This window comes from Pelodiscus sinensis, chromosome 2, assembly GCF_049634645.1.
Source record: "Pelodiscus sinensis isolate JC-2024 chromosome 2, ASM4963464v1, whole genome shotgun sequence".
Taxonomy (NCBI): domain Eukaryota; kingdom Metazoa; phylum Chordata; order Testudines; family Trionychidae; genus Pelodiscus; species Pelodiscus sinensis.
In genome coordinates, this window is record NC_134712.1 from 206,958,967 (window position 1) to 206,985,594 (window position 26,628).

The following is a 26,628-nucleotide window of genomic DNA, read 5'->3' on the forward strand; positions in this document are numbered from 1 at the left end:
ACATAAACCACAATATTAGGAGCTCATATGCATATCCTCTAATGTGTTATATGCCATCAAGTGCCAGCAGTGTCACTCTGCCATGTATATTGGCCAAACCGACAGTCTTTGTGATAAAGGATAAATGGGCACAAATCAGACATCAGGAATGGTAACACATAGGAACATTTTAACCTCCCTGGACATTTAATAATGGATTTAAAAGGAGCTATTCTTCTACAAAGGAATGTTATCGCCCAATTACGGAGGGAGACTGCTGAACTGGAATTCATTTACAAGTTCAATACTATTAACTTGGGCTTAAATATAGATATTAACTAGTTAATACACTACAAAGGCAATTTTCCCCACCTTTGACATTCACATTTATACATCAAAAGCTATAACACTGGTCCAGCAATTGGCAGTATTATTTTCTATCCCATTCTAAATACATCAAAACATATGTTAGGCAATCTCCATTAATTTATCTCCTAGAACTGGAAAGGACCTGGGTCATTATGTCCAGTCCCCTGTCTTCACAGCAGGACCAAGTACCATCCCTGGCAAATTTTTGCCCCAAATGGCCTCTGCAAGGATTAAACTCACAACCCTAGGTTTAGCAGGCCAATGTTCAAACCACTGAGCTATCTGTTCCATCTACATGGCATGCCATACACTGAGCAGATTCACAAACCAAATACACAGGGAAGCCTTGGAACTTAATTTCATTTACAGGAATTCCATCATAAAGGTATGAATGAAGACTACCTGGCTAGCACACTAACTTCCACATCCTAATAACTTAAGTACCCATTGTTTGTTTTCTAAGAACACTTCTCTGTCAGGTTTATACAGTATGGCAGGAACACTCTAATTGACTATTTCTTTCCCCTTTTTCCTTCTCCCCCTCCCATCCTTATTTTGTAATTCATTTGAAGAAGTGGGTTGTGCCCAGGAAAGCTCATGATCCTATCTACATGTTTGTGTTAGCCTTTAAGGCGCTATTAGACTATTCGTTGTGTTTTAAGCTTTATTGAGCAGAATGTTAACACTGAACTATCTGCAGTGATGTGCACATCTTTTTTCTGAGTGATTAGTTAGTTCAAAACTGAGTAGCCTGTATTAGAACAAGTGGATGAATATGAATGATTGTAACTGATGAAAGCATTGGTATTCTGACCAGTCTAATCAAGATGTTGTTTTGCTTATTTTTTCTGTAGATTTTCTTTATTATTGTGAATCAAACTATAATGCAAAAGGCTTAACTTTTCTCTGTAGAATACTTTTTGTTAAAGTGTGGAAGTTGTCTTTCCAAAACTTATGTAGGCATTTAGGAACATAAGTCTTCCTGAAAGTCTATATAACGTGAGTGAAGCAAAGCTCACAAATGCTACTTCTACACTGCCTCTTTTTTGCGGAATAGGCAATGCAAATGAAGTGCTCATTAGCAACTTTTGATGCTTTTTGTGGAAGAGGTTTTTGCACAAAAAAGCAGTGTAGATGGGTCAGTTTTGTGCAAGAACCTTCATTCCTCAAAAAATGAGGTTTACAGGTTCTTGGGCAAAAGAGTTTTCTTTGTGCAAAATGGACCCGTCTACCCTCCACTTTTTTTGCGCAAAAACCTTTTCCGCAAAAAGCATCAGAAGAGAATATGTAAATGAATCTCAAGAAGTTGCTAATGAGCACTTCATTTGCATTACCTCTTTCGCAAAAAAGAGGCAGAGTAGATGAGCCCATAGGGTTGAAGCAGATAGATTGCCCTAGGAAAAGGGAATTAAAGACCACGTTTATGCTCCATTTCATAGTGTGGACTATATCATAATACAGCCATCATAACTCCCTGTAAACTCCTACAAATTGTCACATATTTGTTGCAACTATATCAGTTGCTTACATAGAATAGTATGTAATGTATTTGTAGTTGTTTTGTAAAGTACTAGATCGGCTACAACTGAAGAGAAGCCAGCACTGTCTGACCAGCCATTTTCACATTGTGAGCATCTTTGATGCTGAATTCTGATGTTTTTAAACACACAAATGTGGAACTAAAAACAACAAAAAAGTGATAGCAAACCGATTTGTTTTCATTTATTGTATTGTCATACAGTGGAGACAGGTAGGTAAAAATGTATATTTAACATTTAACCCCAATATTTCTTTAAAACATTGTTGCATTGCACTCCCTAAAAAAGCAAGGTGCTATACTGTATTTGACAAGACATTTCCAGCAGCCATATATTATTCACCCAACTCTTATTTAGAGAGTTAAAGCCAGAGAAATCTTTGTGTGAATAAGGACTTGCAGAATATGGCCTGACACACCCGCAAAATGATCCACAGTTCTCAGCAGAAATAAATACTTCCTAAGTGGGTGTGTTTTTCAGTTCAGGGAATAGCATATTCACATAGGGATTCGTAACTGCTTGTGAACAGGTGCTTAAGATCTTACTGCTCTTTTTACAGCTTTTGCCAACAAGACAAGTTGCCAATTACCTTCCAGTCCTGTGTGATCATTAAGGAGTGCCAGGTGTCAGAGTGGTCTGAGTGGAGCTCATGTTCGAAAACATGTTTTGATATGTCATCCCCTAAAGGAAATCGTACAAGAACACGGACCATTAAGCAGTTTGCTATTGGCAGTGAAAGTGAATGCCCAGAACTAGAAGAAACAGAGCAATGTAGCTCTCAAGGAGATGGTGTGGCACCATGTATTACGTAAGTGTTAATGAATCCCACCTCATCAAAATGAATACTTTACTTCCCATGGGAGGGTGCAGGACACTGATGATAATTTGAATAACAGTGCAAGTGCATTTAAAGAAAATATTAGGGTTTGCGTTATGTGTGTGCATTTTCAGTGATCCCTCTAAAAGCTAACATTTCCATGTAGCTGCAGTTGAAGTTACTTCATACTCTAAATACAGAGAAATAACTTATGTAACTTCATAAGTGATGACTTTTTAAATATGAACAACTGTGTGTGCATTGATACACTTACATGTACTGACTACTTTGAAAAAGCTTTAAGGGCATAGTAAAACTAATTTCTTGATTCAGTGGTAGTTTTCCAACAGATCCATTCTGCTAGAATCCATCCTTGTTTGTTTGAAGTATGGGGAGGGAGAGACAATCACATACTAAAACAAAATACAGGACTATGTAGCACTTTAAAGACTAACAAGATGGTTTATTAGATGATGACTAACACGGCTACATTTCTATCACTAATCACATACTAAGTATGTCACACCGTAACAAGCTGATATGTATTCTTTGAGCAGCCAAACTCCTATCTGACTTCATTGAGAATTTAGGCTGATTAAAGGAGGCAAGACCTAAGCCCTAAATCAGGAGGGGAAGAGGCTAAAAGTGATAGCAAATAATTTTGCCCTGTTTAAAGTGTAGGAAGTTTGACAGCAAGCACTTTAGATTCAGGAGATTGCTTTAATCTTTAACATCTAATTGAGATTAATATTAACAGTCACAACTTTGCTTTTTACCTGCCTGAAAAGAACTGTTGAGGAAACGGCATTTGATGTTACGCCTTTTTGAATCTGTGCATTTTGACTATGGAACACCATTTTCCTTGAAGAGGAGAAATATCATTCTCTATCTCCAGTAGCATTAAGAAATGATTCCCTTGATATCTCCTTAAAGTACTTGTTGGGTAGAGAATCCTATGACATTTCTTTCAATTCATAAGTCGGATTGAGGTTTTAACTTGGAGTCACAGATCTTCTTTTCTATGCACTTACTGATTAGATAGCTCACAGCTTCTCATCATTTGTCAGTACTGAGTAGAGGTGCTTGAGCGCTGCAGAGAAACCATCTTACTCTCTTGATGGTGAAAAAGGAACTCTGAAATGATTTTTTGAAAAAGGATATAAAAAGCACAATTATAAATTTACCTTGATATGCAGGAGAAACTTTCATACTTTTTATCAATGGTAAATTGGATGATTTTCCTTTTTTTCTTCTTTCAGGTGTTAGTTTTTCAGTGTTCATATTTCTTTGATTTTTGTTCTGTGTTGTTTTATTATAGCTGTCTAGTTCTAAACAAATGCCAAGTCACAAACCTGAGGGCTGGCAGATTTGAACATAAAACTCAATTTCTTTCCATGTGACATTTTTCTTCTTCCTTGCAGTAAAATAATGAATTCCACTGATTAAACTTAAGTAAATATCTTCCTAAATATAATCTCTTCAAAAATGAAATAATGGAAAAGTAGGCCAATCAGTGTAGAAACCCAAACCTTATGCATATCTGTAAAATAAAGATTTTTGAGGAGCCAAACTTTCTAGATAATGAGTCAGAAATATTAGGACACTTAGTATTTGCTAATACAAGATTATCTCGTGTGGCTGTGCATGTTTTACAGAGCTAATCCACCCAATTTTCAATTACTTTGATTCAGGTATGGCTGGAGAACCACAGAGTGGACAGAATGTCGTGTTGACCCTTTACTTAGTCAGCAGGACAAAAGACGAGGGAATCAGACAGCTCTGTGTGGAGGTGGAATTCAAACACGTGAGGTGTACTGTGTGCATGCTAATGAAAATCTCCTCTCCTATTTAAATACCCTCAAGGAAAAAGAAGGTAAATTTCATTCACTTGCAATTGAATTAGTGTGAAAACTGAACACTTCAGCATGTGGGGAGAGGATAGGGGAGGGAGGGTTGACCTCCATTGTCTTTTGTCACAAGTGTCTTATTTCATTATAGGTTACTGTGCTCTATTTTTTTAAATCTAATTGAAGTGGAAATATTTAATTCCAGGAGGGATGGATTCATACTTTAATCTGCAAATGTCTGCACCTTACTCTAAGCTGGTGTTGTGGTAAGAAAGATATAAGACGCAGAGTCAGGAACTCTGGGTTCTGGTCCCATTTCTGCCAAAGATTTTCTGTATGACCTCATGTAAATCACTTTAACTTCCTCTGCTTAGTGCTTTTTTTGTGTTTAAAAAAAAAAGTGCTAGTACTCGAAGGGAAAAGTTGTTGAGCTCTGACTGGAAATGATGATACTGTGTCTGGAGGTGCTGGTTCTGGGTACCGGGCAGTATCGTCACAAAAAAAAAGCACTGCTCGTGCTTATATATGTTGCACCTACAAAAAAAACCCTGTAAATCATGTATAAAGTCAACATGGAAATATATATGTGAAGCAACTTTATAGGTTCAAAAAGATCACTAAATTTGTTTTCATTTGAAACCAGGCAAAATTTGATGGTTTGACAGACTTTCATGTAGAGTTCCTGTTTTTGTGAAAAACTGCAACTCATCATGATACTTGTGTGGACCTGCACCCCCAAAATTGAAACAGGAAAAAAGGTTTATATAAAGAGAATTTCTGCAAACCAAAAATCCCACAAGTTTCTCATGCTTGCAGCCTCTACAGCTCTTAAAAAAAGAGAGAGAAGGGAAAACTTATCCCTAGTTTCTTTTCACTTACATCCATGTAAGTGAACTCCATCCAGTGATTCTTGATTTACACCAGTGTAAATGAGTGAAGAATCAGTCCCTAACCTTTTTCAAAGAAAGTAGTTATTTTGCTAGAGGATACTTACCTTCATAAAGGTGTGCTGGATACAAAAATATGCTGCAGATGAAAGTAAGAGGATAATCTTGTGGTTGAGTTTCGAATGGGAGTTAGGAGATTTGGGTTCAGTTCCTGGTATTGCCACAGACTTTATATCTGACCTTTAAGAAAGTTCCTGTCTGCAGAATGTAGATAATAAACATTCCATGCTTAATAGGTATAATGTTAATGAGTTGGACAGTTTCTGTGATATTGGGGTCTTATAATCATCTAGCTCAATATAGTTAACATACAATTATTTTCTGAGTTCAACTATATTATTATATGCATTTTTGAAGAACAAAATCTCAGTGAGTAATTTACATTAACGGACATTATGCCACAGCAGCAAAAGTAACTTGAAATGAACAACTTATTCTTGGTAATTTAGAAATCCTTCAAGACAGTAAATTACACTAAGTGCATTTAGCCCACAATTCTGATGACATTTATTTTGATACATTATGCAGCTGTCTGCTACACATTTACATTGACACAAAGAAATATATCCATACACTCAAGGTAAAGGACACCCTTGACTTGGCATGCATAGTTAAACATTCAGAACGGAGATGGCCACATTGAAGCTTACAGAGTTCTCTAGCATAGGATATCTTTAATGTGGTACTGCAGCTTGTGGAAACTACTGGTCCCAGCATCCATTTGAATACATCTGCTTGGATTCAAATGGAAGATTGTTTTCTGAATCTTCTATGCACCATTGGTTGCACCTGCGTATTTGAGGGAGGAGGTGTTCAGTCTGCTTCATTTGGTACAAATTAGTTGCAGCCCCAGGGCTCTTGGCAGATTTCCTATGGGACCAAGTTTAGAGGCCCCTGCCTTAGAAGTAAAGACTGACAAACTCTCAACTAAAGAGAGTCAACAGTAAAACCAGCAGCAGTGTATTATTCAGAATGATGATGTGTAGGCTGTGAAGTCTTGCTGGCTTAGGCTTGTGTGAAATCTGTCCTTATCAGAATGTGACAGGAATATGCAGAGCCCATCAGGAGGTAATCTCTCTAGGCCCCAGACAGCTGTTTAAAATGTAACTAGTCGGGGATGCATAAACATGAGAACACTTTTTTCAAGAGCTCAAACTAGAGGTGAAGTGGGTTTTAGTTTAAAAAGCTCTGGGGACATTTACATATTAGGAGACAGACTTAAAGAGGATTTTTAGCAGCTTCTGTGCACCCTTAGAAACAGCTATTCTGTGTGATTAAATGATGTGATTAAACACACACAAAGATTCAAGAACAGAAGGGGGAAAATCCCACAACTCTAGCAGTGGGAAACCCCTTCATACAATGTAGCTCTGTATAAACAGCTAATGCTATCTCAGCAAGGCTGTTTTGGAAACTTCCATTGTCACGTACTCATAGTGGTGTTTCCCTATTATTTCAGAAAGTCAGTCACAGAGCAAGTCGAAGTCTAGTGCTGCACCACTTCTATCAATCACTTTTGAAATAACAGGTAGGTAATTAAAGCCTTCTACCTGACATTTCAATCAAAAGTGTGCAAGGAGGCACTGTCCCCTTTGGGAGTACTATGCTGGCTATATATAAAAAAGTCTCTCTCTTAAAATAGAACTGTATTTGTGGGGTTTCACTCATAATGCTCAAAATAATTTTAAAAAATGAGAGCAAAATACACATCAAGTGTCAGATCTGTAATACAAACCAATAGCACAGATTCAAACAAAACCTCTATCAGGGTTTTGAAATGTTCTGATAAATATTTTTCACTTACACTTCCCATCTTGGCCCTGAAGTGCTGTGAATTTCTTTGGCCTTCCAATTCCACTTTCCTTTGCTATTTTCAGCTCTGTTTTGCTGATTCAGGATATTTGTATAATTCAGATAAGAATTTGAACTTTGAATGTATATACCAGCTTTTTGGCTTTGGTATATACCTATAAATCAGATTAAGAAATTTATGATCTTCATTTCAGAAATTACAAGTTTACAAGCTGAGCAGGAGTATGATGTATAGTGTAGCAGTTGACACAGGTAGCTGGAAATTAAGGCTTTCTAGGTTCTATTGTTCTGGCACTCACTTGCTGTATACTTTAAGCAAATCATTCAACTTCTCCTTGGCTCTCTTCTGGTATAATTGTGTACTTAACCACTGACCTGAAAAAGACTACTTACATACATAGATATACATGGGTGTGCATGTGTTTGCAGGATCAGTGTCTGAAGTGGTAGTAAACTCGACCAGATACATTATAGAAAACTGGGAAGGAAACATGTGATGTTCTCTTTTGTTAGTGTGGTGTTGTTTATTAATGCTTGTTTCCTCTGCTCCTGTGAGGGTAGAGCAACTAGTGTCCTGGAAAAAAATGGTGCCCTCTTGCTGTGACCTGGATATACAAATGCTCTTTCTTCAACACTCTGGCCCTATTGGCAGAAGCGGCCCAGAGAATGCAAAGAATTAGCTGATCTTCAGCACCAGTCTGTGTGTGACCCCATGATGGCCACTTTGGACCCACACTGATCAATTGGGACTCTGCCAGAGATGGAGCTAGTGCATGTCCATAATGAATTTAGTCCACTGTTTACCAAAAGAGGAGTTTGTGTTTTTCTGGTGATAATTGATTAAAATCTACAGTCCTCATGCTTGTAGACTTCTGTCTTGCTGCATGAACTTCTCTAGTGAATTATCTGACCAATAAAGAGTACAGGAGAGAACAAATTATTTTCTAGGCACTTGCTAGTAGGTATTATTCTTTAGGACTAGACATACTGAGTTAGCAACCCATAATTTGTTTGATTTTTATCCCACTTTAGGAGAAAGGTGAACTTCTAGATTTTTAGAACACAGTAAGAGAAAATGAGGTGGGAGAAACCTATGTGTGTATTTTTGTTTGGATTTTTTATTTGTTTAATCTCCCAAACCAAACTTGAAAACCATTCCAAACTTGAACCTAATTTTCTGGTTAGGTAGGAGGAAAATGAGAGCTTGTTAGCAAAGCACATTCTGTTTTTTCTCATCTGTATCCAAAATTTGAGCAAACTATCTGAAAACCACACAGAGCCTGTGTGATTTAGCATTATTGACTCAATGTTCAGGGGACGTAAAAGAACCAAGCACCATCTACCACAAATCACAACATCTACCACAAATGCACAAAAAGAAAATATGAAAGGGAAGCAATGAAACGTCTTTTGTCTTTTGTCTCTTAACTTCTGTATCTAGTAGCTTCTTTCAAATCATCTCAAGTCAAATCAGAGATCAGATTCCAAGTTCATTTGCACTGGTGTAAATCTAGAGTAAAGCCACTGAAGATAATGGGATTGAGATGCTAATAGAAGGTCCATCTTTGCCTCTGTTCCACAGTATTGTAAAGAAAATAAATAATGTTTATCGTACTCTAACACTTGTGGCTGATATGAATTTTAGATACATAGCAAACAAAATGCTTTGGGAACTCTCTGGATGCGAAGTGATGTGTATAAAAGAAATCATAACTTTCAGGAGCTTTCAGATAGATCAGCTGTGCACAGTGGCTTCCTGGAATTGTTAGGGAAATGATGGCTGAAGAGAAATGCCCCTTTGTCATGCACAGAGATGCACAGTGCTGCATTGTGTCAATCACTGTATACTCGACACACAACATTAATTCGAGATGTATCAGAGAAGCTGGTGAGGCCCAGAGAAGATTTTGCAGTCAGTCATTATTACTGTTGATGAGTTTTTAGCTAAAACTGTGTTTTAGGAATGAACATTGGGAAGCAATGCCGTGCAAAGAACTACTTTTTAAATTTGGTGACAGGTTTGAAAAATAGGTTGAGGTTTAACCAAAATCCGAATGTTTTGGAATTTTTGATGAATCAAAAAAAAATTGGGGAGTTAATTTAATGTCAAAACCAAAATATTGTAGTCAACTTGAAATGTAACATTTCTGGTATTTTTAGCAAAAGCAAAGGGAGTGACAGACTTAGTTTACACAAATGGTGATGCTGCCTCTGGCACCTCCTCTCTCTCCCTTTATAACCTTTATCAGAGTGACTTAGGCACTACTCCAGTCACCATTTGCAAAGTGAAACAGCCTCAACAGGAGAGGCTGAAAGACTCTCCAGCCCCATAACACCCTAACGCAGGCTACAGTATATTGCGGTTTAGGTCCTCACCATAGCACTGCGTGGATGTTAGACTTGTTCTTTCCAGTATTGTCATCTTGTGTTAAAAGATGGCATTGGGAGTTCTGGAATATGTTTTATAGCTATTTGCCCTCTCCACACTGCATCTTTGCTTCATGGAGCAAAGCAGGACAAAACCATGCACAAGGCATCATGATGGGATGCTGCCATCTCTTTCCCTCCCTCTCAAAATGTAGCTATGAGTTACCCACAGCTGGGCCTGTGGCTAAAAGGGATCTGTATTACCTGAAGGGTCAGGCAGGCAAAAGCAGGTGCATGCAGTGCACATACATATGAATTAGAGACTCGGGGGCGGCCCGAGATGAGATGCCGGCAACTGGAGCCCTAGGCGGAATGCGCGATGGGCGCCCCCGCATCCAAAGCCCTCAACGGCAGTGCGTCATCATTGGGTGCCCTGTTTAATGCGGTGCTCTAGGCAACTGCCGAGTCTGCCTATATGCACGGGCCACCCCTGAAGAGACTCTACTTCCTTGACAATTGCATGCAGCTCATTCATCAAATCTCTGTTACTGCTGTGTTCCTGTGATCCTCAGGAGCTTGATTCTGCTACCTATGCTTCCCCTGAGTAGTATCTTGCTGTACAAGTAGTTGTAATCAATATGGAACTGTAGACAGCATGAGGTGCTACTTAAGGTGAATAACACTGGCAGAACAGAACTCTAATTTAAAAAAAACACTCTTGTTTTAAAAGTTCAATTCTTAAGGAGCAGTCATGATTTTTAACTTTGGGGAAATCACATCTGTTTGATCAATTGGACAGAGGTAATCTGAATATCTGATCTACATTCTGTGCTTAGTTTTAAGTATTTTGTGAGGTGCTGACTTATGAAAGATCTTTTGAGAGTTATTGGTAGAAATACATTGTAATAAAGTAATGCATTTATTGGTTGGCAACAGATACACACATATAGGCAACATGCTAGAAAGGGAATTCCATTGTGCCTTTGTGCCGAGAGGGCAATAGAGCTTGGGCTATAGTGTGCTGAAGGTTGTATCTTGGCTTTCCATGTATTATAGGAGAACAGGTGGTTCTGTTCTCTTATGGGCCTTATCTGGTCTTCAAGAAACAGGGCTTCCAGTCTGCACAGATCCCTTCAGTGCAGTCTGATTGCACGTTGTTGGAAGTAATTATACTGTATACTAGATTAAAAAGCTATGTATGTTAAATACAGTTTTCCTTGAGCCAATTAAAGCTAACACTTCATAACTTCTACAGGTGGGTGCTTTTCTGTGTGCGTGCAAGAGCTTTATGGCCAAAGGAAAACAAAAAGAATCTGTCATTGTTATATTTCAGTGATTTAAATTCAATGTCTCTGATTTGGTTGATACCTAAGTGTTAATATTTATGTGGTTATAACTAGGCTTTGCATTTGCAACAACCTATTAAGGTGAATGAAAATGTACATTTCTGTTGTTTTCTTCCAGTCAAGAGGCACTCAGTAAGAGAGCAGAGTGCTGATTTTCATAGGGGCCCAATACTCCATTCATTAACTGCAAGAGCTAAGTCCTAGAGAATATGCCAGTGTTTGTGGAATCTTCCTGATTCCACATAACCTGGTTTGATTCAGTCCAGGCAGTGAGTTCCCTAAGTTTATTTTAGGGGAGTAGTTTTACTTCATCAGATCAAAATGATGAGACAGAAGATTTTCTGACCGAAGAGTAGTGGTGTCAACTTGAGGCAGAACATTATGCAAGTGGTAAAGGTATGTCATCTGTCATCTTTCTTATACGCAGCTTCCAAGCCTGTGAGTTGGCAACTGTGCACAGGACCTATACCCAGCACCACCCAATTGTGCCATATACCTTGTCCAACAGAATGCGAAGTGTCAGCTTGGACAGCTTGGGGACCATGCACCTATGAAAGCTGTGATGACCAGCAAGCCAAAAAAGGTATGTACACATTTTAAATACAGTAGACTTCCGATAATCCGGAACCTATGGGACCTAGGTGGTGCCGGATTATCAAATACTGTATGCCGGACTATCAGGAGGTACTATAAGCTGGTTATATATATATACTGTATACATTATATACTGTATATAAAGTGTTCTAAACCCTTTTTATTGTACATACTGTATACAGTATACTGTAATGTTTTAGTTTTAAGCCTTTTTTACCCTTTTTGCTCAGTTCAGCTGCTGCCGCTGTTACCTTGTGACTCATTTTTTGCCGAAGCTCACTCACTAGGCTCTTGTCATTTTGATGCCGGACTATCAGGAGTGCCGGACTATTGGAGTTTTACTGTACCTGCTTTTTAAAACAAAAACAACATTGTTACTTCATTTGTAAACAATACTTGAAAAAAAATTCCAATTTTTAGGCATCTTTGACAATACAATAATAGTCATATTTATACCAGCAAGAGAGCATGCAATAGCCTTCAAACTCAGAAAATAACCAGCCAAACCCCCCCCCCCCCAAAACCCCAACCCATATAATCCACCCTTTAAATAACACCTCTCAGGGTTCTCCTTCTTTCTCAAAAGCCTTGGAAAAGAGATGGATTTTCTAGTAATTTCTGTAGGTTGACCGATCTCAGCTATTACTGGACAATTACAAAGCGCAGGGCTTCTTCTTAAATTGAGGGGGATCCAGCTTGAATATCTCTCCAGATCACAGTATATATTGTGACTGTGTCACAAGAAAAAAAGAGCTGCAGTCTCTGAAGTCAGAACTTCCCAAGCCATTCTGGAATTTACAAGTCAAGACTGCCTTAAAAATTTTCCAGTAGACTATTAGGCTAAATGTTAGAGCAGGAGATTTCATTTGCAGAGTACACTTCTTACTAGTGATGTTAAAAAGTGGGTAATTGGGTAAGTGTGTAACCAAGGGGTGGGCAATAATTTTTTGGCAGGGACCATTTCAAAAATTTGAGGCCTGGGGGTGGGGGGAGCAGTCATTAGGCTAACACGCGGTTGCCTATTCTTAGTGCTGCTATTTATGTTACTTATCTGTTGTTTTACCATACAAATATTTGATAGGTATTTGTGGGTGTGGGTATGTCTGTGTTTCAGATTTGGACACTTGCTAAAAATGCCAGCTCCCTTTAAGACATTTTTAAATGTGAAGACATGGCTATCAGGAAACTTACACTTTATTTTCCATGTATTTAAATATGTATTGTCAATGTTTCAACGTGGAGAAAATGTAAGGGTGGTAAGATGCAGACCAGACTTTTAGCTCTGTGTAAGCAGGGGGTTTTAATACCCTTCTGAAAAAGTGCAAACCTTTCTGAGAACACTCCATCCCTTCCCTCCCTGATAGGACTGTAGGTGTTATTCAGCAGATAAATGGCATCTATACTACCATGGTTTTGAGCATGAAATTGTTACAAATAGCTGATTATATGGACTGAGCTGCAATCTGTTGCATATCTCTTATTTATTGTTTTGTAATTATAGGGTTTACTCTTGGGACCCTACCAATTTCATGGCCATGAAAAATGTGTCAAAGACCATGAAATAATCCCTTCTTTGTTCTCCCTGTGCTTCTGGGAGTCAGGGGCTCCTAGCTTATAGTCTGGCCACATGGGGAGGGACAGGAGTTACCATTTCCCTGCACGGCCACTCTTAAAGAGAAAATGAACCTCCTCTGGAGGCAGCACAGAAACGAGGGTGGCACATCCTCACGTCTACCCTGCAGCAGCCCCAGAGCTGTGTTCCGGGCTTCTGTCCTTCCTCCCTTGGTTCCCAGCTCAGGGCTTCTGCTCCACATTGCCCCCACTTGGGCTAGAGGCTTTTGCCCCTCACAGCTGCAGCTGGAGCCCAGGCTTCCTGTCCCCCCCCTCCTCTCGTGGCTGCAGTCAGTACATGGGGCACCTGGCTTGGGACTTCTGCCCCCTACTGCTTGAGTTTGTCAAAACAGAGGGCCTCTGTTGCAGACTCTCTATGCCTCTTTTGGACATGAAGCGTGTAGAAATGTGTAAGCAGTCTTAACATGGGTTGGGAATGCAGGGGGGAGGGCTTCAGCCAAGAGTCCCAACCCAAGACAGAGTGGTTGGACCTGTGGTTCCACTCAGAATGAAGTGCCAGACACCAGGCATTCACCTAAGAGGGGTACTCCAAAGGGACAAAAAGGGGTTTAACCAGGACACATTCCAAATCATTTCAGTGAACTGTTTGTTCCAGGTTCACGACATCTGCTGTCTCAGCAGAGTAAAGAACACAGCTGCCTTTATTGCTTTAAATATGCAGTTGACTATTACAGAAGAAACACAGAACCCTTCACTCAGCTTTTGGCAGATACAAATGCTTTTCATTTTATCTTTTACTATATTTTTGTCTTGTTTTTACTCTCACTTCAGGTTTTAAATTAAGGAAGCGGTCCATCACTAATGAACCTACAGGAGGTACTGGAGGGACAGGAAATTGCCCTCATCTTCTTGAAGCTATCCCATGTGAGGAGCCCTCTTGCTATGACTGGCGAATAGTGAAACTAGAAGAGTGCATACCAGACAATGAGAAGCAATGTGGACCTGGCACTCAAGTTCCAGAGGTGGTCTGTATCAACAGCGATGGTAAGATGTTCACTCAACAAATGTGTGGTTTTAGTCAGTCACTTGTCTCAGGGTATGTCTACACTATCCCCCTAGTTCGAACTAGGGAGACTAATGTAGGCATTCGAAGTTGCAAATGAAGCCCGGGATTTAAATATCCCGGGCTTTATTTGCATGTTCCCGTCTGGCCGCCATTTTTAAATCCCCTTAGTCTGGACTAACTGCCCGCGGCTACATGTGGCAGTCAAACGTTAACTTGAACTAAGTCCTTAGTTTGAGTTAACTGTTACACCTCATTCCACTAGGTATAACAGTTAACTCAAACTAAGGACTTAGTTCAAGTTAACATTTGACTGCCGCGTGTAGCCGCGGGCAGTTAGTCCGGACTAGTGGCATTTAAAAATGGTGACCCAACAGGAACATGCAAATAAAGCCCAGGATATTTAAATCCTGGGCTTCATTTACAACTTTGAATGCCTACATTAGCCTCCCTAGTTCGAACTAGGGGACTAGTATAGACATACCCTCACAGATTGAGAGTGAAAATGTAATATTCCTGATTTCGCTCAGGATAGTCAATGTTTGTGGTGAAGCCTTTCAATTAGAATTCATTGTTCTTCATATATTGGCCATGTATGGTGTGGCCACCAAATGATGTAGTACTGGGCTCTTCTTTCCATAGATTTTTTTTCAGAGGAATCCTCTTTAGTGGCCTCTTGAGAAAGAGAAGCTGAAAATAAACAATAAATGAAAAATGAACAAGAAGACATGGAGTTATTGCTCAATGGGTCAACTTCGCTGAATTCACTGATGTAATTTCACTGATAAATTTGTCCCACTGAGCAATACACATAAATATTAAGGGTGAGCAAAGTAAAGTGCCTTGTTGTTAGAAATATCTGGGAGCTAGATAATCTCTTTGTATTAAAAAACAAAGTATGTGATGTGTGCTATGAAGTTGGTTTGACAACCTGTGACATGCATCACTTTTCCTCACTTGCCCATCTAGCTATAATAAATGAAAGCAGACAGGCGGGGAGAAGAGGGAAGAGAGAGAGAGAGAGAGAGAGAATATTAAGTCTTAACAATTCAAGCTACACATTTAAAATATATTAATCTGCAAAAGGCTCCTGTATGAATGTTGAGAGTGTTTATTAGTAATGTTACAGTCTACTCAGAGCTGCATATACATTAAAATAATTGTACTGGCTACAGTAAAGCAAAGACCTGTAAATACCGTATATAGGATTAACCAAGAGATCACCAGTTAAGCATTTAGAAGCTGCACCAAATGTTGTTTTGTAATTAAACTGGGCACAGGGAGTTGGAATTGATTACTTGTGCAAACTCTGGATCTAGGTTTGAGCTTTAGCTCTATGTTTTGTTTCAGAATTGAGTTTGGGGCTCAGTTGAGAAAACTGAGAAAATACAATATAATTTTCATTTTTATGTTCATAGCAAAGAGGATTCTGTGTTTAGTACCTAACAGTTTTCATCCCTGGAAGGAAACTGATAATGTAGAATGACATAAAAACATGATTTATATTTTATTCTCCTTGCACAGCAACATTCTTTTATACAAGAGTTCCCTTCCTGTCCTTTCTCCACAATAAGGGCTCGTCTAGACTACGCCCAAGTTCTGAAAGAGGATATGCAAATTTCACGGGAATTTGCATATCTTCTTCTGATCTCACTTTCGAAAGAAGAGTTTTCGAAAGTGAAAGTTGCTGGCATGCATTTTTTTCGGCAAACTCCCCCTTTTTCGAAAAGCCACATAAACCTCATTTTTTGAGGAAGAGTGGCTTTTCGAAAAGAGGGGGGCGGTTGCTGAAAAAAACACATCTCGACTACTTTCACTTTCAAAAGCTCTGCTGTGAAAAGTGAGATCTGAAGAAGATATGCAAATTCCTGCAGAATTTGCATATCCTCTTTCAAAACTTTGGCGTAGTCTAGACAAAGCCTAATAGTACAGTTCTTTCCTATGAAAACTAATTTTGATGAAAAATGTCCCTTTGCCATACATGAATATTTTTGCTTGCCAATTCTGATAATGAAGTTTGTCATAAAAATTCAGTGCAATCTGCAAACAGGAAAAAAACCCCATACTTTTCATTTTACTTTATTTTACGTTTCTCTTCTTTTCTTTAGTGGTAGAGGGCAGAATTTGTTTTCTCTTCCATAACTTTTGATCTGTTCAGTATGTTTTTCAATAGTGTAGATTTTCTTGTCCCTATCTGGATTATTGTAACTATAATATATCTTGGAGCATGTGGTTGAATCACTTAACCATAGCCTTTTACAGAGAGGTGGGCAGTTCTTTGTTTGACCCTGATCCAAAGGCCACTGAAGTCGATGGGTGTACTTCTGTTGTCTTGAATGAGCTCTGGATCAGGTCCTTAGTGATGGACTTAGGACAGAATTTAAATTGGAGGGGAGTTGGGATTGCTTGTTTTCAGATATTTACTCTGTGTTTTTCTCTGAACCTTACTGAATTGTTGTTGATCAGTGTAGTTTGTTGCTGAGTAGCATACACCTATAGTTTGCTGATGTGAGTGCATTTGTCTTTTCACCAGTGATTAGTCTGGCTTCTGTGTAGGTTTGTGCAGAGGCTGGATAGTGGGCATGGATTGCATAGACATAAACTGTATAATTCAGGAGGTGAAAAAGAAGCTTTTAGGATGTCTCTTGGCTGTCACGAGGTAGCGCTGCCAGTTATCTGTAATGATGTAGGATACTGTTATACTTGAAAGAATGTCACAGGATCTTTTTAAAGGGATACGGCAAAATGCCATCTTTATTGAAAATGTAACACTATTCTGTTATATGCATATTCACACGTAACCACATACAAACCTGCTTTCCACAGAAGCAGCAGGGGAGACAGGTAGGAGCTGACTTAGAAACTGACTCCTTACAAGCACCAGCTTAGAGGAGAGGCACCCCACCTCTGAGGGTGGCAGGGTGGAATGCTGAAGCAGCCTCTCTCTGCAGGGAGCCTGGGCCCCCCATTGACAGAGGCTGCTACTTCAGAAGAGTCTCTGTCCGCAGTGGTCCCAGGCTCGCTGTGCACAGAGGCTGCTCCATGGGATACTCAGGCCCCCCGCAAACATGGGTTGCTGCCCACTGATACAGAGGCCGCAGTACAGGTTAGCAGGGGGCTCCCTAGGAGTGGGGCTGGAGTTTGGGAGAGCACTGGCTGCCAGCCCTGCTTTCGGGGAGTATTTTAGTAACATTTATTGCGGCTACACTATTACTAAAATACAAGATATCTAACATCCCTAATCTGTACTTCACTCATGATCAGTAAGACCTGTCTCCTATGTGGGGTTCAGTAGCAGTGCTGATACTGTAGAATAGTATCCTAGGGTATGTCTACACTACCCCGCTAGTTCGAACTAGCGGGGTAATGTATGCATACCGCACTTGCTAATGAAGCCCGGGATTTGAATTTCCCGGGCTTCATTAGCATAAGCGAGGAGCCGCCATTTTTAAATCCCCGCTGCTTCGAACCCCGTGTAGCGCGGCTACACGGGGCTCGAACTAGGTAGTTCGGACAAGGGTGCCTATTCCGAACTACCGTTACTCCTCGTTTCACGTGAACGAGGAGTAACGGTAGTTCGGAATAGGCACCCTAGTCCGAACTACCTAGTTCGAGCCCCGTGTACCCGCGCTACACGGGGTTCGAAGCAGCGGGGATTTAAAAATGGCGGCTCCCCGCTTATGCTAATGAAGCCCGGGAAATTCAAATCCCGGGCTTCATTAGCAAGTGCGGTATGCATACATTACCCTCCTAGTTCGAACTAGGAGGGTAGTGTAGACATACCCATAGAGAATCCAGAAGAAAAAAGATGACCCTACATCTTGCTATCCATTGGAAGGATGCCTGCACCCTGTAACCAGGTTCTTCTCCTGCTTGGCCACTATGCTGTTTTTTTCTGTCGCTGCCTTCTCCCTCTCCTGCAGGGCCACCTTCAGCTGCTCAATGGGCATCCTTTTCTTCTGAAGGGCCCACTCACCTTTTCTGAGGTAAGCTCTTCCATGGTGCAGATACAGGTGTGGTTAAGGAACCAGGAGATGGATGTGGTAGCTCCTGCTCCTCTTCTTTATCAGAAGGGATCTGAGGCAGAGCTGGGGAGCGTCACACTTGGCACTGTTGGTGAGGGTGACTCCACAGGAGCAATGTCTCTACATCACCACTACTACTCATAACCTTCATACAGAGGTGGCAGGTAACAATAAGGGATTGTCTACACTGGGAAATTATTTTGAAATAACTTATTTTGAAATAGCGTGTCCCCATACAGGGAAGCTTTGAAATTGGTCTGAGGTAGGTTCCCTTAATGTGGACGTGCTACCTCAACTTAGAGCCCCAAGAAGCACTGAAGAGTAATTACTTTGAATGACTGTGGTGGGGAGTAGTTATTTTGAAATAGCAGCAGTGGAGCATCCACTTTTGGAAGTTGAAATAACTTTTGAAATAAGCATTTTTCCTCATGGAAAGCAGGAGTTGTTATTTCAAAATAACTAGCCCTTTATTTTGAAATAACAGGCTTGGTAGTATGGACGCTCCGCTTGTGATTTCAAAGTAAGGGGAGTTCTTTCGAAATAACTCCCTAGTGTAGACCATGGCTATGTAGCTTCCCTGGAACTTTGCATACTGTTTATGAGTTAATTCCTCTGATCTGCTCCTCCTGCACTTCTGTTATTACTGCTCCTTCTCTTTTTCACTGCTACCTCTCTTTGGTTCTCTTGCTGCATGATTCTACCCTTTTTCTTTATTCCTCTTCTTGTCTCTCTCACCCTACACAATCAGTCCACCAAGTAAAACAAAATCATGAGATTCCTTATTTTCTTAGCATTTTGCTTGTAAAAATTAAAACCTGTTTTTCAAAGTAATTTTTAAAAATTTTTTAAATGATTAAAATTGCGGAGGGGAGTTAGAAATATTATTTGTGGCCCATCAGGAATGGACCCCAGAAAGTTGAAGGATATTCAAGAATATTTACTATTTATCTCCAGAGTGGCATCCAAGTTTACAATATTTAGCACTAGGAAACATGGCTATCAGGAGCCACAAAGTAGTGCAAAGCCTCACGTTTCCACAGTGAGAATTTTCCCAAGTGCTGCTGCTGGTAAGGAAGCGTAGGACCAGCCTCGAAATTGCACTGGTAACTTACTACTGTTTAGTTTATCCATTTATTCCAAAACCTTCTCTATCAACATCTCTATCTAGGATAGCGCCTCAGATTGTCACCTAAATTCCAATTTTAAATGGTGCCTTTTTGCCTCTGCATCTTTTATTTTGTTGTTTAGCCATGGTGGCACTATTTGGTCCTCCTACTATGTTTTTTTAATGTTTGTTATACATAAAAATTGAGCCTCTATTATCTTTTAATATTTTCCATGCAGATTGCAGAGATTTCATGTTTGGCATGATTTCTTTTTTGTGTTGTTCCCCTTTCTAAAATGAAAAGCTACCATGGTGTCAGCCGACGGTCAGGGCAGTGTGTGCGTATGTGTTATACACCCGAGACTTCAACTGCTGAGACCGGGGTCCCTTGCAGCGGGCAACCTGAAGGAGGTTGACGGGCGCCCCAGTTAGTTTACAGGGAGAACTTATAACACCTCAGATTTTAGCTGCTAGGATACAGAAATCCCTTCGCAGCAGGCAGCCTGGGGAGGCTGAGAGGTGCCCCAACGGATCTGTCCCCTGGAAGCGACACGATCCAAAACGTCCAAGCTCTCCCTATATCTGTCCCTTATGACCGGCTGAAGTTCTTTTAAAATTGTGCTTGGTTCTGTTACAGCAACTGAAGGAGTCAGGTTAAAGCTTAAACAGTTACTATTTTATTGTTACAGGGTAAACTTAGTTGTTAAATGCTACTACTATGTTACAGATAACACAGTCACTACAAAGGACAGGACAGAAATTATACTAATAAGTCACTTACAGGTACCATGAAACCCTTTTGGTTCTCTGAGCTCTTATTAAATGCATGCAAAATAGACACCTAGCAGGTATAATTCTTACCCCTGCGTTCCAGACTTGGCGTGGCCAGCGTCTTTCTCTCAATCCCTCGGGAAGAAGTAGGACGAGGTTGGGCGTCCCACAGACCTCGGGAGACAATCAATACCTGCCAGCAGGTATAGATGATTGGAGCTCAAATGGGGTGGGCTACTAAACCCCTCTTTATACACCTTGGGTCACGTAGGCTTCTTCCTGGTCTCAAGTGGCCAATTAGGAAAAATGGCTTTGGATGCCAAGTTTCCCACGAAGGGTGCAAAGCATAATTCACACCTGGGAAAATGCAGACAATGGGCACCTCTGGTATGTGATGGGCGAAGATTCCTCTCCTGGAACAGTGCAGGCGTGTCAATTTCTGGTACTAGCCATCAGGGCGACGGGAGGCTCCGGGTCGTCAGCTAGCCCATTTACTGTCTGGTTTCTGTTTATGGTAGAGTCAGGGACAGGCAGCACACCTGCGTTCCCAGGGCATCAAAGACTGACTGCCTTTCTCTTGCTCTCTGGGGGGGGGCGGGGGGACAAGATGGGGTTCGTGTCTGGCTACACATGGTTGGCTACTTTTGTGTTTTGTCCAGTTATTGCACTCCAGCACTGACTTTCTTCTGCCTAGACAACAGTTGTTTAGAACTATCTCTTTGCCATGGTTTTCTGATTTCTCTTACATGCTGCATATTGCTTTCCTGGTAAAGGATAATTGTAATGTCTCATGCTGATGCCTGTCATACTGAATTGAAATTTTATACATATTTTTCCTCAGATTTTAATAGTAGCCATGATCAAGCTTTACAGATTTAATTATATTTTCCACCAAGGTGCACTGCATCGCTTTGGTCTTGGGAATTAGTTTGTACATTTCTTATGAATTGTATGATTACAGTAAAGCAACATGATCTAATGACCAAAGCTGTCAAGTATAATTCATTCCCTGTGGTACACAAGAGGATCTGTAATGCAGCCTGCATCCTGCTGAGATATTATGTGTTGAGGTGAGTTGCAGAAATTACTTGCAGCTCCTTTTCCTGGTCACCACTGACTGCTGTTGTGCCTGCTATACAAGCAGCCTCTTTACCTCCATTCCTGGCAGAAGGGCAGGGGTAGAAAAAAGATGGCATCAGCAACAAGTGAAGGTGGTAACTGAAAGTGAGGGGTCCGCTGCCTCTCCCAGGCATCCTCCATCTTGCTGCCCCAAACTGCTTGCAGATAATACTGCCCATCCTCCCCTGCCAAGAGACTTCCAAACAGCTCCCACCCCTCCCTTAACTATCCCCCCAGAAAGCACTCATAGGTGCTTCTAGAACCAGCTCCATGTCATACACCTCTTCCCAGACTGGCTGGGGAAGTGTGCACTGACGATCAGTGGAAGTTCATGATTGTATGTGAATTCAATACTTAGAGCTTGTGTGACCTAAAAAGCACATGCTGAGTTTCAGAAAACTTGGCAACTCTGAATGACACAATGGAGAAGAAACAACATTAGGAGAAAATATTAATCAGCATCAAAGTTTGTTGTATGGAACTGAAGCTCAACAAATTTTCTTCCTTGAAAATTCTTTCTCTTCTTAAACAATTTCCATCTAGCTTTCCCTGTCTAAAGATGGCTGTGACTTAAACTCAAATTAAAAAGCTAGAGCTTAAATCAACCTCTCCAACAGAGGAATTGGTGAAAGGAGCTTACATACTTTAAAATGTATATGTATTTTTTCCTTAGGCTTCTGCATTATGCATTGAAATAAACTGTTATTTTAGATTTAACTATATATGTTGCATGGTAAATTCATTGTTTTATCATAAGCCATATTATAAAACTCATCAGTATCTTCTCTTTTTGCTGGTTCTTGCATCACTAAATGTGTTTGAAATACAATTAGCTGGGATATCATTTTTCAACTTGAGGCCTCTGATTTTATAATTAGAAGCAAATAACTATTCGTAGGGGCATTTCATATAATTAGGATGAGTTTATTCCATTTTTTGGAAAGATAGGAGCCATTACAGCCTTTGAGACAATAGATTATCCTTCATTGTTACTGCTGGAGGCCTGTGATTGTCATTCTCTTTGCACAGCAGATTGAAGTAATCAAAATTTTCATTCAGGCTGAAAAATCTGACAGTCAGTAACCTCAGGTTGTCATGGTTTGGATTATAATGAATTTAGATGTATGGTGGTATAGAAATAGAACTTCAACCCTTTTTAAAAAAATGTTTATTCTGGCTTCTCAGACTTTGTATCAATGCTTCTAATAAAAGAGTTGTTTCAGGAAAACTGTTTTCTCATGCGACAGCAGCAAAATTAGATCAAGCCTGATCAAAATTTTATCTCCTATAAATTGTTTTGATAGATGTCTGTGATGATGGGTGAAGAATTTTCTGTTCTTGAGATTAACCTCTGTGAATAACAAAGTTACTTAAATGTTAAACTTCTGTGTAGAGATTACATGGTATTATTGCAGATAAGCGTTTTTGCTCTTAAAATAGATATATATTTAATTTTAACTGGATTTAATGCAGTTGATAAGTTCTGGTCAGACAGTGGTGTAAAGTGAATTCCTCTATATTTATCTACCACTCAGACACAGTGTGGTCAGTGCTATCTTTTTTGTCAATGTTTCTTTAGCCTACCAAAACCTTGTCTACACTAGAAAATTTGCTAATAATTTCTGGTATAAGTGCAAATTCTAGTGTAAACAGGGCACAAACAGTTTTTTCTTCATGTTGTCATATCCTGTAGGTCGTTATCAGAGTTTCCCTTATTGCTGGCCCCACTACTAAAAAATGGCCACAGAATTTCCTAGCATAGATAAATCCAAATAGTAAAAAGAAAGTGGTTCATTCATTGTGTTCATTCACTTCCTGGGGTTTCTGCTGAAACTGCCTGCCCGGGTACCAGTTGTGATGATCTCTGTGACATAGTCCTGACCGCTCTCTGAAATTGCCTGCTTGTTTGACCCAAAACACTAAATAGAGCCCATGATCAGTTAAAACTGATGCACAATAGACCTGCAAGGGAGTCAGAGGTGAAAAATTTAGTATCCTATTATATGTGCCTGCAGAATTACCCTATCAAATTCCATTTGCTCTGATACGTATGTGAAAAAGTTTTTAACTGTATTTATAGTCAAACTAAAGTTAACTTACCCATATCATAAAAAACTACATAAAGGACAGTTACAGAAGTCTGTGAATAAACTATTGATCTGAAATCTTTTTAACATAGAGGCATCGTTTTGTATAACTGTGCTATGCTTGATGGAAGATGCCTCATTTTGGGGGGAGGGCAAATTCATCATGGGCCTTGTGACCACATTATTAAAAACACCACAACCATCAGCCATCCATCCACATACACATGTCATCAAGAATAGAAGTCATGACTCTAAGCTACATGACAATTCTACAAAACCAACTAGAAGTCCTGTGATACTATAAAGACCAACAGATTTATTTGGGGTTAAGCTTTCATGGGCAAAGACCCACTTCATCAGGTGCCCATGATAACTTATGTCCAAATGTATCTGATAGTCTTTAAGACAGGAGTAGGGAACTTTTTTGGGTCGGGGACCACTGGCCCACAGAAAAATCACTCAGGAGCCACACAGAAGTGAGAAACTTAAAAAACCCTCATGGATGAGGCCTCTGAATTTTGTGGGCCCCTCTGGGCTCCAGGATGAGGCCAAAAATGAGTTCAGGAGTGAGTTGGGGGTGGGCAAAATGGGCAGGCAGAAGGGTATTGGAGTGGGGTGGGGTTACAGGGTCTGGACAATGGGGGAGTGCTTACCTGATGCAGGTTTCCAGGTATGCACATAGCTCCGTGTCCTTCACTGCTTTCAGCCAGCAGCCCTTGCTGCTCCTATTGGCCATGATTACAGCCAATCAGAGCGGTGGGCGTAAAGCCTCCAGGCAGCTCTTTGCTGCGCTGCCATTTTCCCAGCCAGGAGGAGGAAGGGGGGAGCAACAGCATGTGGAGCTGCTTCTTCTTCCCCTCCTTCCACCAGGCAGAGCCTGTGTGTTGGATCTGTCCCTGATTTGCCTGACTGCAGCCTGTGAGGTTTGCATCTCTCTCCCATCCCCCCATGGCAGAAAGCTGGCACTGCCACTCAAAGCCCTCAGTGTGCCCATGGGGCTGGAGTGCCGGTGCCAGTTCCCTGACGTTGGGGGGGGGGAGCCCCAAGTGTCAGGGGATGGATCTAGGCAAACTGGGGGCTAGATCTGGCCCCTGGGCCATAGGTTCCCCATCCCTATTTTAAGATGCCACAAGATTTCTCGCTGTTTTTGCAGATACAGACTAACACGCCTACTGTTCTGATACATGATAATTCTGAATATTTAAACGTTTTTCTTTTGTTGTAGATTCACTTTTTTATTCAACGATTCTCTGATGTACTTAGCTTCTCTTTATGGCGCTGTATGGTACTTTCTTTGATAGTAAGATAAGATGCACAAAGACTTGAATTTTCATTGTACTGTAGTGGTTTTTTTTTTTAACTATTGCTTCATGACTGATTTCTGCATTTTGTCTGAATCTGTTACTACAGTATTAGGCTTTTCACCACTTCCAGTCAATTTTCTTTTTAAGGGAGGTAAAAGGCTTCTTTATGATGTCAGTTAACCTTTTTTGTATTGTAATGGTTGCACTTAAAATACTTTTATTGGTTTGGAACTTTTTACCTCCTGTACGTTTAGAGCTTGACCCAACTCTGAAATCAGTGGAAAGGCTTCCACAGATATCAATGAGCATTGGTTCAATTCCATAATGGGTAAGAATAGTAACATAGACAAAAGTTTTGTGAGTAGGGTTAGTGTTTAAAGACTCTGCTTCTTCTATATTTATTCATTCAGACAGTCATACATATTGGTCCAGCATTACAGAATAAAATATCGGTGTGTGGTTTTGTTTGTGCTGGTTATTTAGAAAAAGAAGAAAGAGGAAAATATCCATCTTACAGCAATTTCAATTGTCATTTTTAAAAAGTTTTCATGGATCAGATTCAGAGCTCAATTACATAAAATTACTGAATTTGTTCTGTAGTAGCCTTAGTACAGACCATGGCCCACTGTCTCCAGTCAATCTATAGAAAACTACAGGAAATAATTACAGTTGCTTTCAGCAAGCCACATAATACTTGCAGGAACTGAGTTTATGTGCACCGTAGTCATTGTTTTATGAGATGAGATTTCTTAGGTAATATCATTAAGTGATTGATTAAGAATGTTCTCTTCTGGCTGACAGGTTTTTTGGCTGACCACCATGCTGCATTTAAAGTTGCATTAATGTAGAAGCATTCTTTGGTAGGGTTCTTTAAAATAAAACAAATAGGACATGATCATTGTAACCAAATCCTTAATTTATCTACCCACACAGAATTATCCACTATCTCTATCGGACATTTGGTGTAAATAAGGATTTGTTTCTAGAAGCATTGATGGGAGCTCTTAAATAAGATATCAAATGGCAATAAACATTTCATAGTACTGGACTGTGAAAAGCATTTGTAGTTAACCAGGTTTGCTATATATAGTATCTTTCATGAAAGGATTGTAATTCTTTAACAACATTCAATGGATAGTGCTGTTTTAAGATTCATGATTATAGAACTGATATGAAGGAGATTACAATGTGATGATCTTTATGCTGATTAAATATATTTTTTAATTCAGTCAACCCAATTCTTTTTCATGTTTTTCAGCTTAGAATTAAGAGGGTGAACATCCTCAGTAAAACCTGGATCAGAATGGATGCCTTTGTATTTGTATGTCATAATATAGTTTCTTTTGGTGGACTGATTTAAAACACATCACTGTGTGTCCCATCACCTCCAAAATGATGTTTGTCTTTTGTCAAGGCACAAAGAATTTAGCTGCGAAGTTCCCATTATGGACACTCCCAATATCCTGTTTTTGGTGGGATAACCCAAATTTGCAGGTTGTACTTAAATATAGATCTTACAGATCAGTATTTCCTGTTTGAGACAGGGATGGACCTTCTTTAGTTCTATACATTGTTCTGCTAAAGCCACATCTAGGTGCTGCAATAAATTAGTGCTTTGTACAGGAAGGTTCTAGATTAGATGGAATGCAGACCTAATATGGAGGGGAAGCCACAGAGAGTGGGACAAAGGAATACAGGCAGTCCCCGGGTTACGTACAAGATAGGGACTGTAGGTTTGTTCTTAAGATGAATCTGTATGTAAGTCGGAACTGGCGTCCAGATTCAGCCGCTGCTGAAACTGATCAGTTTCAACAGTGGCTGAATCTGGACGCCAGTTCTGACTTACATACAGATTCAACTTAAGAACCCCAGGCATTCCCAAGTCAGCTGCTGCTGAAACTGATCAGCGGCTGATTCCAGGAAGCCCGGGGCAGGGGCTTCCTGTAGTCAGCCACTGGTCATTTTC

At 40.1% G+C, this 26,628-nt stretch overlaps 1 protein-coding gene across 1 annotated transcript in view; it reads left to right on the plus strand.

Moving 5' to 3' along the window:
• THSD7A (thrombospondin type 1 domain containing 7A) overlaps positions 1-26,628 on the plus strand; it is a 538,075-nt gene that overhangs the window by 334,311 nt on the left and 177,136 nt on the right. The window contains exons 6-9 of the mRNA XM_025180361.2: positions 2,446-2,694; positions 4,395-4,576; positions 11,450-11,605; positions 14,020-14,232. Coding sequence (XP_025036146.2) covers positions 2,446-2,694; positions 4,395-4,576; positions 11,450-11,605; positions 14,020-14,232 — 800 coding nt within the window. The remainder of the gene's footprint in view (positions 1-2,445; positions 2,695-4,394; positions 4,577-11,449; positions 11,606-14,019; positions 14,233-26,628) is intronic.